General features: G+C 42.0%; 1 protein-coding gene across 1 annotated transcript in view; it reads right to left on the bottom strand.

Moving 5' to 3' along the window:
- nup160 (nucleoporin 160) overlaps positions 1 to 15,000 on the bottom strand; it is a 61,832-nt gene that overhangs the window by 41,573 nt on the left and 5,259 nt on the right. The window contains exons 2-7 of the mRNA XM_034534947.1: positions 13,401 to 13,509; positions 8,380 to 8,590; positions 7,313 to 7,535; positions 6,954 to 7,144; positions 4,813 to 5,046; positions 4,607 to 4,704 (exon numbers count right to left, since the gene is read on the bottom strand). Of these exons, the coding sequence (XP_034390838.1) occupies positions 4,607 to 4,704; positions 4,813 to 5,046; positions 6,954 to 7,144; positions 7,313 to 7,535; positions 8,380 to 8,590; positions 13,401 to 13,509 (1,066 nt within the window). The remainder of the gene's footprint in view (positions 1 to 4,606; positions 4,705 to 4,812; positions 5,047 to 6,953; positions 7,145 to 7,312; positions 7,536 to 8,379; positions 8,591 to 13,400; positions 13,510 to 15,000) is intronic.

The raw sequence follows: 15,000 nt of genomic DNA, 5'->3' as shown, positions 1-15,000 counted from the left end.
GTTAACGAGTGTTACCTGTTTACATTCAGGTTTACCTGTAAGTCCAGGTAGTTACAGAATGTGTCTGTCTGTAGTTAACAAGTGTTACCTGTTTACATTCAGGTTTACCTGTAAGTCCAGGTAGTTACAGAATGTGTCTGTCTGTAGTTAACGAGTGTTACCTGTTTACATTCAGGTTTACCTGTAAGTCCAGGTAGTTACAGAATGTGTCTGTCTGTAGTTGTTAACGAGTGTTACCTGTTTACATTCAGGTTTACCTGTAAGTCCAGGTAGTTACAGAATGTGTCTGTCTGTAGTTAACGAGTGTTACCTGTTTACATTCAGGTTTACCTGTAAGTCCAGGTAGTTACAGAATGTGTCTGTCTGTAGTTGTTAACGAGTGTTACCTGCTTACATTCAGGTTTACCTGTAAGTCCAGGTAGTTACAGAATGTGTCTGTCTGTAGTTAACGAGTGTTACCTGTTTACATTCAGGTTTACCTGTAAGTCCAGGTAGTTACAGAATGTGTCTGTCTGTAGTTGTTAACGAGTGTTACCTGCTTACATTCAGGTTTACCTGTAAGTCCAGGTAGTTACAGAATGTGTCTGTCTGTAGTTAACGAGTGTTACCTGTTTACATTCAGGTTTACCTGTAAGTCCAGGTAGTTACAGAATGTGTCTGTCTGTAGTTAACGAGTGTTACCTGTTTACATTCAGGTTTACCTGTAAGTCCAGGTAGTTACAGAATGTGTCTGTCTGTAGTTAACGAGTGTTACCTGTTTACATTCAGGTTTACCTGTAAGTCCAGGTAGTTACAGAATGTGTCTGTAGTTCTTAACGAGTGTTATCTGTTTACATTCAGGTTTACCTGTAAGTCCAGGTAGTTACAGAATGTGTCTGTCTGTAGTTCTTAACGAGTGTTACCTGCTTACATTCAGGTTTACCTGTAAGTCCAGGTAGTTACAGAATGTGTCTGTAGTTGTTAACGAGTGTTACCTGTTTACATTCAGGTTTACCTGTAAGTCCAGGTAGTTACATAATGTGTCTGTCTGTAGTTCTTAACGAGTGTTATCTGTTTACATTCAGGTTTACCTGTAAGTCCAGGTAGTTACAGAATGTGTCTGTAGTTGTTAACGAGTGTTACCTGCTTACATTCAGGTTTACCTGTAAGTCCAGGTAGTTACAGAATGTGTCTGTCTGTAGTTAACGAGTGTTACCTGCTTACATTCAGGTTTATCTGTAAGTCCAGGTAGTTACAGAATGTGTCTGTAGTTCTTAACGAGTGTTACCTGCTTACATTTAGGTTTACCTGTAAGTCCAGGTAGTTACAGAATGTGTCTGTCTGTAGTTAACGAGTGTTACCTGCTTACATTCAGGTTTATCTGTAAGTCCAGGTAGTTACAGAATGTGTCTGTAGTTCTTAACGAGTGTTACCTGCTTACATTTAGGTTTACCTGTAAGTCCAGGTAGTTACAGAATGTGTCTGTCTGTAGTTGTTAACGAGTGTTACCTGTTTACATTCAGGTTTACCTGTAAGTCCAGGTAGTTACAGAATGTGTCTGTAGTTGTTAACGAGTGTTACCTGTTTACATTCAGGTTTACCTGTAAGTCCAGGTAGTTACAGAATGTGTCTGTCTGTAGTTAACGAGTGTTACCTGCTTACATTCAGGTTTACCTGTAAGTCCAGGTAGTTACAGAATGTGTCTGTAGTTAACGAGTGTTACCTGCTTACATTTAGGTTTACCTGTAAGTCCAGGTAGTTAAAGAATGTGTCTGTCTGTAGTTAACGAGTGTTACCTGCTTACATTCAGGTTTACCTGTAAGTCCAGGTAGTTACAGAATGTGTCTGTCTGTAGTTAACGAGTGTTACCTGCTTACATTCAGGTTTACCTGTAAGTCCAGGTAGTTACAGAATGTGTCTGTCTGTAGTTAACGAGTGTTACCTGTTTACATTCAGGTTTACCTGTAAGTCCAGGTAGTTACATAATGTGTCTGTAGTTAACGAGTGTTACCTGTTTACATTCAGGTTTACCTGTAAGTCCAGGTAGTTACAGAATGTGTCTGTCTGTAGTTGTTAACAAGTGTTACCTGTTTACATTCAGGTTTACCTGTAAGTCCAGGTAGTTACAGAATGTGTCTGTCTGTAGTTGTTAACGAGTGTTACCTGTTTACATTCAGGTTTACCTGTAAGTCCAGGTAGTTACAGAATGTGTCTGTCTGTAGTTAACGAGTGTTACCTGTTTACATTCAGGTTTACCTGTAAGTCCAGGTAGTTACAGAATGTGTCTGTCTGTAGTTAACAAGTGTTACCTGTTTACATTCAGGTTTACCTGTAAGTCCAGGTAGTTAAAGAATGTGTCTGTCTGTAGTTAACAAGTGTTACCTGTTTACATTCAGGTTTACCTGTAAGTCCAGGTAGTTACAGAATGTGTCTGTAGTTAATGAGTGTTACCTGCTTACATTCAGGTTTACCTGTAAGTCCAGGTAGTTACAGAATGTGTCTGTAGTTAACGAGTGTTACCTGCTTACATTCAGGTTTACCTGTAAGTCCAGGTAGTTACAGAATGTGTCTGTAGTTAACGAGTGTTACCTGCTTACATTCAGGTTTACTTGAGGCAAATGAAAGTTAGAAACTGTCTCCATTGAGCGAGTGTGAACAAGCGAATTCGAAATACAATAAATAACTATCGACATCTCTCCATTCTTTGCATTAATATATATTATTATAATATTTGTTTCTATTGAATGGTATATTTGACAGTGAACTAGTTCATCTTTATTCAGTGATAGTGTCCAAATGAGCATAAAATATCACTATGACCCTGAAATCCTGTCTCTTGTGTTATCATATACTGAATGAAGCAAAACTACAGAGCAAAGTCACATTCTGACTGAACCAATCTATGACCTGTCAGAAACAATGGACATGGATACATTCACCAGGGTGACACTCCCCTTGGGGCTTAGCCCCCCCTTTCTTGGAATCCTACAAACGCCCCTGCTCTCCATCCATCTATACTGGCCTCGCGCGTCTGTCAAATTTTAAAAGTCAATGTGGCCCTTGAGCCAAAAGATTTGCCCACCCCTGGTTTAGAGCATGGTCCCAAGAGACTTTCTTTTCAGTTTACATGTGTTACATATGCCTACCAAGTTTCATTAATGTAGGTGAAGCGTAGCACTAAGGCTGCTTCAATTAATATGTCTGTAGGGGGCGCTATTGAGTCATATTGCCATTCTGAAGCAGTAAAATCATATCAAGTAATTACATATTTGACTTTAAATATGTACTAAGTTTAGTTACATTCGTTCACGGCTAAGGATCAAACTTCTCCGATGCTCCAACTCGCCGCCCTTCAACGAGTCCATACGACCTTCACGGTGAAGCATTATCAAGGTCTGAAGTCTATTCTGACACATTCTGAGAGGGATCTGATTAATCTGTGAGGAGAAGGGTATAAGAGTAGAAAACATGTAACTTAATGTTGCCACTAGGTGGCGCTATGACAGGAATGCTAAATTATCATATGGATGTCTTCAGGGTCAGTGTGTCATGACATATGAGAAATATAGAGCAGATTACGTAATGTATGGCCAAGTAAAAACAACTTAAATTTTCATGGTGAATTGTGTTTCTTTAAATTTGCACCCTACGCACAAAGTTTTATATTTTTAAAATCCTTTGATAACTTTTCATTGCTAAAGTATCAAGATCACACTGCCTGAATTTGGAAGGAATCGGGGAAAATCTCGAGGAGGAGTTGGCTGTTTTACAACTCCCTGTCCATGTACTTTGAACTTGTGTAATACGTGTTCTCAATAAAAGGTCTTTCTGAGCCCCACTCCGCCCTACAGGTTGAGAACCACTGCACTAGTTCAATAGAGTCAGACAGAATGAAGATATTAGAGGAATTACTATTCAAAAAAAAGGTACAGAGCACATCTTGGTCTACTGGAGCAACCAACATAAACTGGTTCAACAGTATGGTAAATTATCAGGGTACAAGATGAACGCAGGTAAAACCCAGCTACTCTCATAACTATGAAAAATAAAGATGCCATTGCATGGCAATTAACATCCTTCAAATTTCTCGGCATCAATATTACAAAAGAACTTTCAAAACTTGCAGAATATAACTATGATCCACTGATAACAGGGAGATATTGTAACACTTAATGGTAAACGTCCGACCGGCGGCCCTGCGTTCTCGGCCGAGCGAGGACCCGTTCATCGCTGCTCGCAGCTTTAATTATACATTGTTTTCTTTTTTCATTCTGTCTCTTTATTGTTGTTTATCCTATGTTTTACGCCTCTTGCTCTATATGTGCATAACTAAAATGAGCATCATCTGAAAAGCTGCATATGCAATGACAATTGCATATGCATCTGTAAATGTCTAATTGATGCCTACTATCAATAAAACAGAAAAACAGAAGAAAAGATGCTAAATTTCTTTTCTTCATATGTTGAATCATTGTGTGGCCAATCAAACTTGATAGTAATGATAACACCTTCAGTAAATACATTCAACCCCTAGGTATGCTGCTATTGGCTAAGTGCCTCTGGGGGACAAGAGGCGGGGCATATTATAGCATCATCTGTCCCACTAGACATCTTTCATGCAACTTACTGTTCAAAGTCAATGTATTTTACTACAGTGGTGTTGGAGTCGTCCACCCAGACGGCCCAGATGTCTGTGGAGGTCAGGGCGAAATCCACCAGAGTCTCCTGTTGACACAGAATGTAGTGACTGATGTGTGGCAGCTTTGATCCAGTGTCTTGGTTTTTAGGGTCGTTGGAGACAAAGGAAACAAAGGAAGTGACATCACAGCTCACCTGCGTGGTGAACAGAGAGGACACGTGGTCCAGGCTGTAGCGGCTGCTGTCGGTGGAGACCAGCTGCAGGACGGTGAACTGTCCCCTCTGAGGGACGGCCAGGTAGACGCACAGACAGAGACCGGAGGGGGACGGGGACAGCCTCAGGCGGTGACCCTGACCGGACAAGCGCTTCAGGCCTCTGCAGGCCGGCATGTAGTCCAGCATGTCGGCCTCCAGCAGACAGGCTTGCTCCTGGGGGGACAACAGGTGTACTTTACTGATAGAGTACTTCATCCTGTACATTCAATTCAATTTATTTTGTATAGCCTAATATCACAAATTAGCCTCAGGGCAGGGGGCTTTCCAATCTGTACACATACGACATCCCTGACCTTTGACCTCACATCGGATCAGGAAAAACTCCCAAAAATAGAAAAAAAACTTTCACAGGAAAAAAGGGAAGAATCCTGCACACACTGGAAGTATTAAAAGGTAGTATTAAAGATAGTACTTCATCCTGCACACACTGGAAGTATTAAAAGGTAGTACTTCATCCTGCACACACTGGAAGTATTAAAAGGTAGTATTAAAGATAGTACTTCATCCTGCACACACTGGAAGTATTAAAAGGTAGTATTAAAGATAGTACCTCATCCTGCACACACTGGAAGTATTAAAAGGTAGTATTAAAGATAGTACCTCATCCTGCACACACTGGAAGTACTAAAGGTAGTATTAAAGATATTACCTCATCCTGCACACACTGGAAGTACTAAAGGTAGTATTAAAGATATTACCTCATCCTGCACACACTGGAAGTACTAAAGGTAGTATTAAAGATAGTACCTCATACTGCACACACTGGAAGTACTAAAGGTAGTATTAAAGATAGTACCTCATACTGCACACACTGGAAGTACTAAAGGTAGTATTAAAGATAGTACTTCATCCTGCACACACAGGAAGTACTAAAGGTAGTACTTCATCCTGCACACACTGGAAGTACTAAAGGTAGTACTTCATCCTGCACACACTGGAAGTACTAAAGGTAGTACTTCATCCTGCACACACTGGAAGTACTAAAGGTAGTACTTCATCCTGCACACACAGGAAGTATTAAAAGGTAGTATTAAAGATAGTACTTCATCCTGCACACACAGGAAGTATTAAAAGGTAGTATTAAAGATAGTACCTCATCCTGCACACACAGGAAGTACTAAAGGTAGTACTTCATCCTGCACACACTGGAAGTACTAAAGGTAGTACTTCATCCTGCACACAGAGGAAGTACTAAAGGTAGTACTTCATCCTGCACACAGAGGAAGTACTAAAGGTAGTACTTCATCCTGCACACAGAGGAAGTACTAAAGGTAGTACTTCATCCTGCACACACTGGAAGTACTAAAGGTAGTACTTCATCCTGCACACAGAGGAAGTACTAAAGGTAGTACTTCATCCTGCACACAGAGGAAGTACTAAAGGTAGTACCTCATCCTGCACACAGAGGAAGTACTAAAGGTAGTACTTCATCCTGCACACAGAGGAAGTACTAAAGGTAGTACTTCATCCTGCACACAGAGGAAGTACTAAAGGTAGTACTTCATCCTGCACACAGAGGAAGTACTAAAGGTAGTACTTCATCCTGCACACAGAGGAAGTACTAAAGGTAGTACTTCATCCTGCACACAGAGGAAGTACTAAAGGTAGTACCTCATCCTGCACACACTGGAAGTATTAAAGGTAGTACTTCATCCTGCACACACAGGAAGTATTAAAGATAGTACCTCATCCTGCACACACAGGAAGTATTAAAGGTAGTATTAAAGATAGTACCTCATCCTGCACACACAGGAAGTATTAAAGGTAGTATTAAAGATAGTACTTCATCCTGCTCACACTGGAAGTACTACAGATAGTACTTCCTTTGAGAAGAATACACATAGAATAGTCTGTTATAGAATAATGAACATAGATAACTTCTCTCAATCTCCTCCTCCTCCATCCTCTCCCGTCTGTGTATATATATCTCACTCGAGTCGCGATGCTTATCTGTCAACATTTAATAATCCTCAATTATAGGTCCAGATACAACGGCGTCTGGGTCTGGACCGCCTGTTAGTGACCCCTGATGGAGATGTCCTACAGACTGAAGGTCTCACCCTGAAGGACCACATACGCAGCTTGTGGTCCTGACAGAGAGCGAAGATGAAGGAGTCTTCCTCCAGCTCTCTGACAGCCAGACTGAGGGCCAGGTCCGCCGGACTCTGCTCCCCGCGGATCGATGAGGGCATCCAGCCCGACAACCTCTGCATCATGGAGCTCCTCTTCAGCTCCACCACCGACACGCTTCCTACAAACACACACACACACACACATTTTAGAAGCAAACCTGTTTGGGAGACCATATGAAACTGTGGGGACCATGTGAACCTGCCTGTGAGACCGTGTGGGGACCATGTGAACCTGCCTGTAATACCAAGTGGGGACCATGCTACCACATCTGAGAGAGTGTCTTTACCTTGTGTGTCATGAGGTGGCAGAGAGACTACCATGATCCCTCCAGCAGGTGAAGCCAGAGCGTAGTGAGCCTCTCCAGACTGACTGAGCCAGGCTGTGGAGGTGCTGGGACTCCCCGCCTGTCCCACTGAGCTGGGGATGAGGACACTGTGAGACGGGTCCTGCAGACTCAGCTTCCCCACATCAGTGAAGATGGACTGCATGTGGAGCTCCGTCACCAGCTCCTGTGGAGTAGACAGGTAAGTACACAGGTTGGATGTGCTTCCATATGGTGACATCACCACGAGGTATTGAAAGGGGGCTTTCTCAGCTCAAAAATGCAATTCTTGCAGAAATCTCCAAATGTCACAAGTTGTACATGTAAATATCACAGCATGGATTTTTCTATTGTTTGTTCCTCATGGTCTTTTTTGTCTTAATGCGGGATTCTGGAGGAAGATTTGACAGTTTATTGATTCTCAAGTGGTGATAAACGGTTAAAGTTAGCTCTAAATCAAACAAAAGTTTAGAAAGGGTGTTGTAACAAAGCTTCTTGGCAAAACATGTTATATCGTTGGAAAGCCTGTTTATTTCCCTTTTAAATGGTGCCTCATTAGTAAGGAACATGCATTTGTGGGATGAGCAGCACAGCGGAGGATGTGGGTTGCTCCATCAAAAATGTGCACAATCTTCTTTGCCAACACCAAACAGCTGCGAGCATCGTCATCTTGGGGGTGGAGTTCGGTCCCAGACTGTAGAGAAATGCCACCGGTTGCAGAATCTCATCTCAATATCTCTCTGCATTGAGATGATCTCCAGTGATGAAGATCATCTCAATAGGAACAGCAGAATAAAGTCTTTGGCGTTGGCAGAGAACATTGGGACCCACATAAATAAACACACTTGTGATTCAGAGAAGAGGTTTTAAACAGTTTAACATGAACTTCAATGTTAAACTGATGTTTCAAATCCATTATATTTGTGTTTATGAGGACAATGCCTGCTGCCAGTGGGTTAGGATTAAATCGTGTCTGTGTGTACATGTGTTTCAGTGTGTGTGTGTGTGTGTGTACGTCTGCGTGGACTCACACTGCGGTACATGCGTGAGGGGTGAGGCAGCACCAGTCTGTGGACGCTCTGATTGGTGGAGACCAGGATGACGACGTTGTTGAGGGTCTCGTGGACGTGGACCCCTCCAGGTAGAACAATGCAGTGAGACAGCTGCAGTCTGACGGCATTGTTCAGCAGGTTGGTGTCCAGAGACTGTTCCACCAGCTGGACCCGGTCACCTGAAGTACACCTGCAGTACACACACACGCACTGTCACCTGAAGTACACACACACGCACTGTCACCTGAAGTACACACACACGCACTGTCACCTGCAGTACACACACACGCACTGTCACCTGAAGTACACACACACGCACTGTCACCTGAAGTACACACACACGCACTGTCACCTGCAGTACACACACACGCACTGTCACCTGCAGTACACACACACGCACTGTCACCTGCAGTACACACACACGCACTGTCACCTGCAGTACACACACACGCACTGTCACCTGCAGTACACACACACGCACTGTCACCTGAAGTACACACACACACACTGTCACCTGCAGTACACACACACGCACTGTCACCTGCAGTACACACACACTGTCACCTGCAGTACACACGCACTGTCACCTGCAGTACACACGCACTGTCACCTGCAGTACACACACACTGTCACCTGCAGTACACACACACTGTCACCTGCAGTACACACACACTGTCACCTGCAGTACACACACACGCACTGTCACCTGCAGTACACACACACGCACTGTCACCTGCAGTACACACACACACACTGTCACCTGAAGTACACACACACACACTGTCACCTGAAGTACACACACTGTCACCTGCAGTACACACACACTGTCACCTGCAGTACACACACACGCACTGTCACCTGAAGTACACACACACACACTGTCACCTGCAGTACACACACACTGTCACCTGCAGTACACACACGCACTGTCACCTGAAGTACACCTGTACACACACACAGTCACCTGCAGTACACCTGTACACACACACTGTCACCTGAAGTACACCTGTACACACACACACACTGTCACCTGAAGTACACCTGCACACACACTGTCACCTGAAGTACACCTGTACACACACTGTCACCTGAAGTACACCTGCACACACACTGTCACCTGAAGTACACCTGTACACACACACACACTGTCACCTGAAGTACACTTGTACACACACACACTGTCACCTGAAGTACACCTGTACACACACACACACTGTCACCTGAAGTACACTTGTACACACACACTGTCACCTGCAGTACACCTGTACACACACACTGTCACCTGAAGTACACCTGTACACACACACACTGTCACCTGAAGTACACCTGTACACACACACACTGTCACCTGAAGTACACCTGTACACACACACACACTGTCACCTGAAGTACACCTGTACACACACACACTGTCACCTGAAGTACACTTGTACACACACACTGTCACCTGCAGTACACCTGTACACACACACACTGTCACCTGAAGTACACTTGTACACACACACACTGTCACCTGAAGTACACTTGTACACACACACACTGTCACCTGAAGTACACTTGTACACACACACTGTCACCTGCAGTACACCTGTACACACACACACTGTCACCTGAAGTACACTTGTACACACACACTGTCACCTGAAGTACACCTGTACACACACACACAATGTCACCTGAAGTACACCTGTACACACACACACTGTCACCTGAAGTACACCTGTACACACACACACTGTCACCTGAAGTACACCTGCACACACACTGTCACCTGAAGTACACTTGTACACACACACACTGTCACCTGAAGTACACCTGTACACACACACACTGTCACCTGAAGTACACCTGTACACACACACACACTGTCACCTGAAGTACACTTGTACACACACACACTGTCACCTGAAGTACACTTGTACACACACACACTGTCACCTGAAGTACACCTGTACACACACACACTGTCACCTGAAGTACACTTGTACACACACACTGTCACCTGCAGTACACCTGTACACACACACACTGTCACCTGAAGTACACCTGCACACACACTGTCACCTGAAGTACACTTGTACACACACACTGTCACCTGAAGTACACTTGTACACACACACTGTCACCTGAAGTACACCTGTACACACACACTGTCACCTGAAGTACACCTGCACACACACACTGTCACCTGAAGTACACCTGTACACACACACACTGTCACCTGAAGTACACCTGTACACACACACACTGTCACCTGAAGTACACCTGCACACACACACTGTCACCTGAAGTACACTTGTACACACACACTGTCACCTGAAGTACACCTGCACACACACACTGTCACCTGAAGTACACCTGTACACACACACACTGTCACCTGAAGTACACCTGTACACACACACACTGTCACCTGAAGTACACCTGCACACACACACTGTCACCTGAAGTACACCTGCACACACACTGTGGTTTTGAATGTGTTTTTACGTGACCTTTCTTAAATGAATGGTTTGAGTGCTCCTAGTATGATATACAATGGATCTTCTCCATCTTCCACGGGGAAAGGACACAGTACACCAGGGATGTGCTGCTGCAACTGAACTTTGTGAGCTCAGCTCGTGTGACAGATGTCACATTACAGGTACCAGACATTATTCTGAGAGATTCTCATGAAACCTCGGTGCAACGAGGGACAAGAAGAGGAAGAGGAGGCGTCAAACTACGCCTGAGGAAACAGCGGCTCGCCCTCGGTGATCATGGGGAACGTCCAGTCCCTGAGGAATAAATAAAGTGGACGAACTCCAGGGAAATGTTCGGTTTCAGAAGGACTTCAGAGACTGCTGCGTCATGGCCTTCACTGAGCGCGACCAGGACACCGACGGGTTTGGAGCTCCACTTCGTTTGGATCGTTAGGCTGAAGTGACGAAGAAAACCCTAGGTGGTGAGGTATGTGTATATGTTAACAAACAATACAGAACGCATCTGTACGCCAGATGTCAAACTTTAATCCGTATCGTTGCGCCCGTTCTACCTTCCACAACTTTTTATAACAATAGTCTACATCCACCCGAAGGCCAATGCCGCTTCTGCCTCCAGCACTATCTTTAATGTAGTGCAAAAACTGAGACGACTTCACCTGATGCACCTGACTTTATTTGGGGTGATTTGAACCATGTCTCCCCTAAAAAGACACCTGTCCAACCAGGGGGGATAAGACATTAGACCTTTGTTATGGATCAGTAAAGAATGCATATAAATCACTCCCACTTCCCCCACTGGGCTCTGCGGATCACGACTGTGTGCATCTACTGCCAACATATATAACGGCGTTAAAGAGAGAGAAAGCACAGATAAAGGACATAAAAGACTGGACAGAAGAATCCGTGCTCTGCCTGCACTGACTGGGACATGTTTCACCAGTCTTGTGGTGGTGATTTGGACGAGCTGACTGATGTAACATGCTCATATGCTGCCTTTTGCAGGGACATGATCATTCCTTGTAAGCAAGTTAAAATGTATCCTAATAACAAACCATGGGTGACCAAATCCGTCAAGTCCAGTATACAGAAAAATAAACTGGCTTTTAAACAGGGAGTAGCCTCTGATCTGCATGTAGCTAACAAAGAGCTAAAAATAGAAATTTTAAGAGCAAAACATAACTACAAAAAAGAACTAGAGAAGAAGATGGCTGCAAATAACCTCGGCTCAGCTTGGTCCAGCATGAAAACTATTGCAGGCCTTGGGAATCCAAAGAACAGTCGTGTCACTCTGGATGGCTTCAAATCAGATTCTGAGTTTGCCCTCAATCGTTTTTATATTCGTTTTGATACCTTTGATTTTAGTCATGAAATTCAGGAATTGACTCATAAACTGCAAGACAATCGGCACTTTGACATAGACCAAAAGGACGTGGAAAAGGCCCTCCATTCAATAAAAATAAATAAGAGTCATGGACCTGACAACATCTGTGGTCGTCTACTTAAAACGTGTGCAAAAGAACTGAGTCCTGTATCTCACAACAGTTTCAATAAATCCTTACAGGCCCAGCATGTTCCCACGGTCTGGAAGGATGCTGTCGTAGTCCCCGTTCCCAAATCCAGTTGTCCCAAAAGCCTACATGATTTTGGACCGGTCGCTCTTACATCAATTGTAATAAAAACTTTAGAGAAACTGGTTAAGTCAGAAATTTTAAGGAAAACTGAGCAAGAACTTGATCCTCTGCAGTTTGCTTAAAGGCCACATAGAGGAGTCACTTTGTTTAATTTAATTTTAATTTTTAATCTGGAGGGAAATGGATCTCATGTCAGACTTTTATTTCTTGATTTCTCTTCTGCTTTTAACACAATCCAACCCCATATTCGGTTTTTAGAACAATTTGACTTCAATCTTGTAGGTTGGATCCTTGACTTTTTAACTAATAGGACACACAGAGTGCTCCTCCACTGGAGGATGTGTGCTTTCGCCCCTTTTATTCGTTCTGTACATATGTGTCAGAGTGTGTATGATAATAGGACCATTTTAAAGTATGCAGATGATTCTGTTGAATCAATGAGACCAGCCACGGTCATCCACGTGGTGTGAGGAGTCTTATCTTCAATTAAACATATAACAAGATATCATCATTGATTTTAGAAGACATGAAGTCATATGCATTAAGGGTCAGACTGTGGAATGTGTACAATCTTATAAATATCTTGGGACAATGATCGACTCCAAACTGTGAAGCCGTGTGCAAGAAGGAAACTGTCCCACTTCCACATTAACAAAATCATGACTTTATTGAATCAATTTGATCTTTTTCTTTGGTGTCATGGTTTGGAATCCTGTCTTTAAAGAACAGGAACTCTGTGCATCAGATTGTGAGATGGTCCAGCAAGCTGATTGGTGAGGCACGACTTAGTCCAGAGTCCCTGAACACCACACAGAGGCTCCATGTTAAGGGACTCCTCCCTATGTGCATACACATATACACATATATACATAGTAACCACACTCACCAGTGGATGAATCGGTTACTGGTGACGGACAGCAGCGTCCCACTCTCTTCATAATGGAACGCTCCAGCACTGTCAGGGAACTTCACTCCTCCAGGAAGAGCACTCACACCTGCAGACAGGAAGTCCATATTCACTGTGAGGAATTATTATATATTAAACTAGTATTATGATGTCAGGAGAGAGTATATATTAAACTAGTATTATGATGTCAGGAGAGAGTATATATTAAACTAGTATTATGATGTCAGGAGAGAGTATATATTAAACTAGTATTATGATGTCAGGAGAGAGTATATATTAAACTAGTATTGTGTCAGGAGAGAGTATATATTAAACTAGTATTATGATGTCAGGAGAGAGTATATATTAAACTAGTATTATGACAGGAGAGAGTATATATTAAACTAGTATTATGATGTCAGGAGAGAGTATATATTAAACTAGTATTATGATGTCAGGAGAGAGTATATATTAAACTAGTATTGTGTCAGGAGAGAGTATATATTAAACTAGTATTATGATGTCAGGAGAGAGTATATATTAAACTAGTATTATGATGTCAGGAGAGAGTATATATTAAACTAGTATTATGATGTCAGGAGAGAGTATATATTAAACTAGTATTATGATGTCAGGAGAGAGTATATATTAAACTAGTATTATGATGTCAGGAGAGAGTATATATTAAACTAGTATTATGATGTCAGGAGAGAGTATATATTAAACTAGTATTATGTCAGGAGAGAGTATATATTAAACTAGTATTATGTCATGAGAGAGTATATATTAAACTAGTATTATGATGTCAGAAGAGAGTATATATTAAACTAGTATTATGATGTCAGGAGAGAGTATATATTAAACTAGTATTATGTCAGGAGAGAGTATATATTAAACTAGTATTATGATGTCAGGAGAGAGTATATATTAAACTAGTATTATGATGTCAGGAGAGAGTATATATTAAACTAGTATTATGTCATGAGAGAGTATATATTAAACTAGTATTATGATGTCAGAAGAGAGTATATATTAAACTAGTATTATGATGTCAGGAGAGAGTATATATTAAACTAGTATTATGATGACAGGAGAGAGTATATATTAAACTAGTATTATGATGTCAGGAGAGAGTATATATTAAACTAGTATTATGATGTCAGGAGAGAGTATATATTAAACTAGTATTATGTCATGAGAGAGTATATATTAAACTAGTATTATGATGTCAGGAGAGAGTATATATTAAACTAGTATTATGATGTCAGGAGAGAGTATATATTAAACTAGTATTATGTCAGGAGAGAGTATATATTAAACTAGTATTATGATGTCAGGAGAGAGTATATATTAAACTAGTATTATGATGTCAGGAGAGAGTATATATTAAACTAGTATTATGTCAGGAGAGAGTATATATTAAACTAGTATTATGTCATGAGAGAGTATATATTAAACTAGTATTATGTCATGAGAGAGTATATATTAAACTAGTATTATGTCATGAGAGAGTATATATTAAACTAGTATTATGACAGGAGAGAGTATATATTAAACTAGTATTATGTCATGAGAGAGTATATATTAAACTAGTATTATG

This window comes from Cyclopterus lumpus, chromosome 6 (assembly GCF_009769545.1).
Source record: "Cyclopterus lumpus isolate fCycLum1 chromosome 6, fCycLum1.pri, whole genome shotgun sequence".
NCBI classification, from domain to species: Eukaryota; Metazoa; Chordata; class Actinopteri; order Perciformes; family Cyclopteridae; genus Cyclopterus; species Cyclopterus lumpus.
The sequence above is the reverse complement of the archived record's forward strand: the minus strand, read 5'-3'. Positions and strand labels throughout refer to the sequence as shown.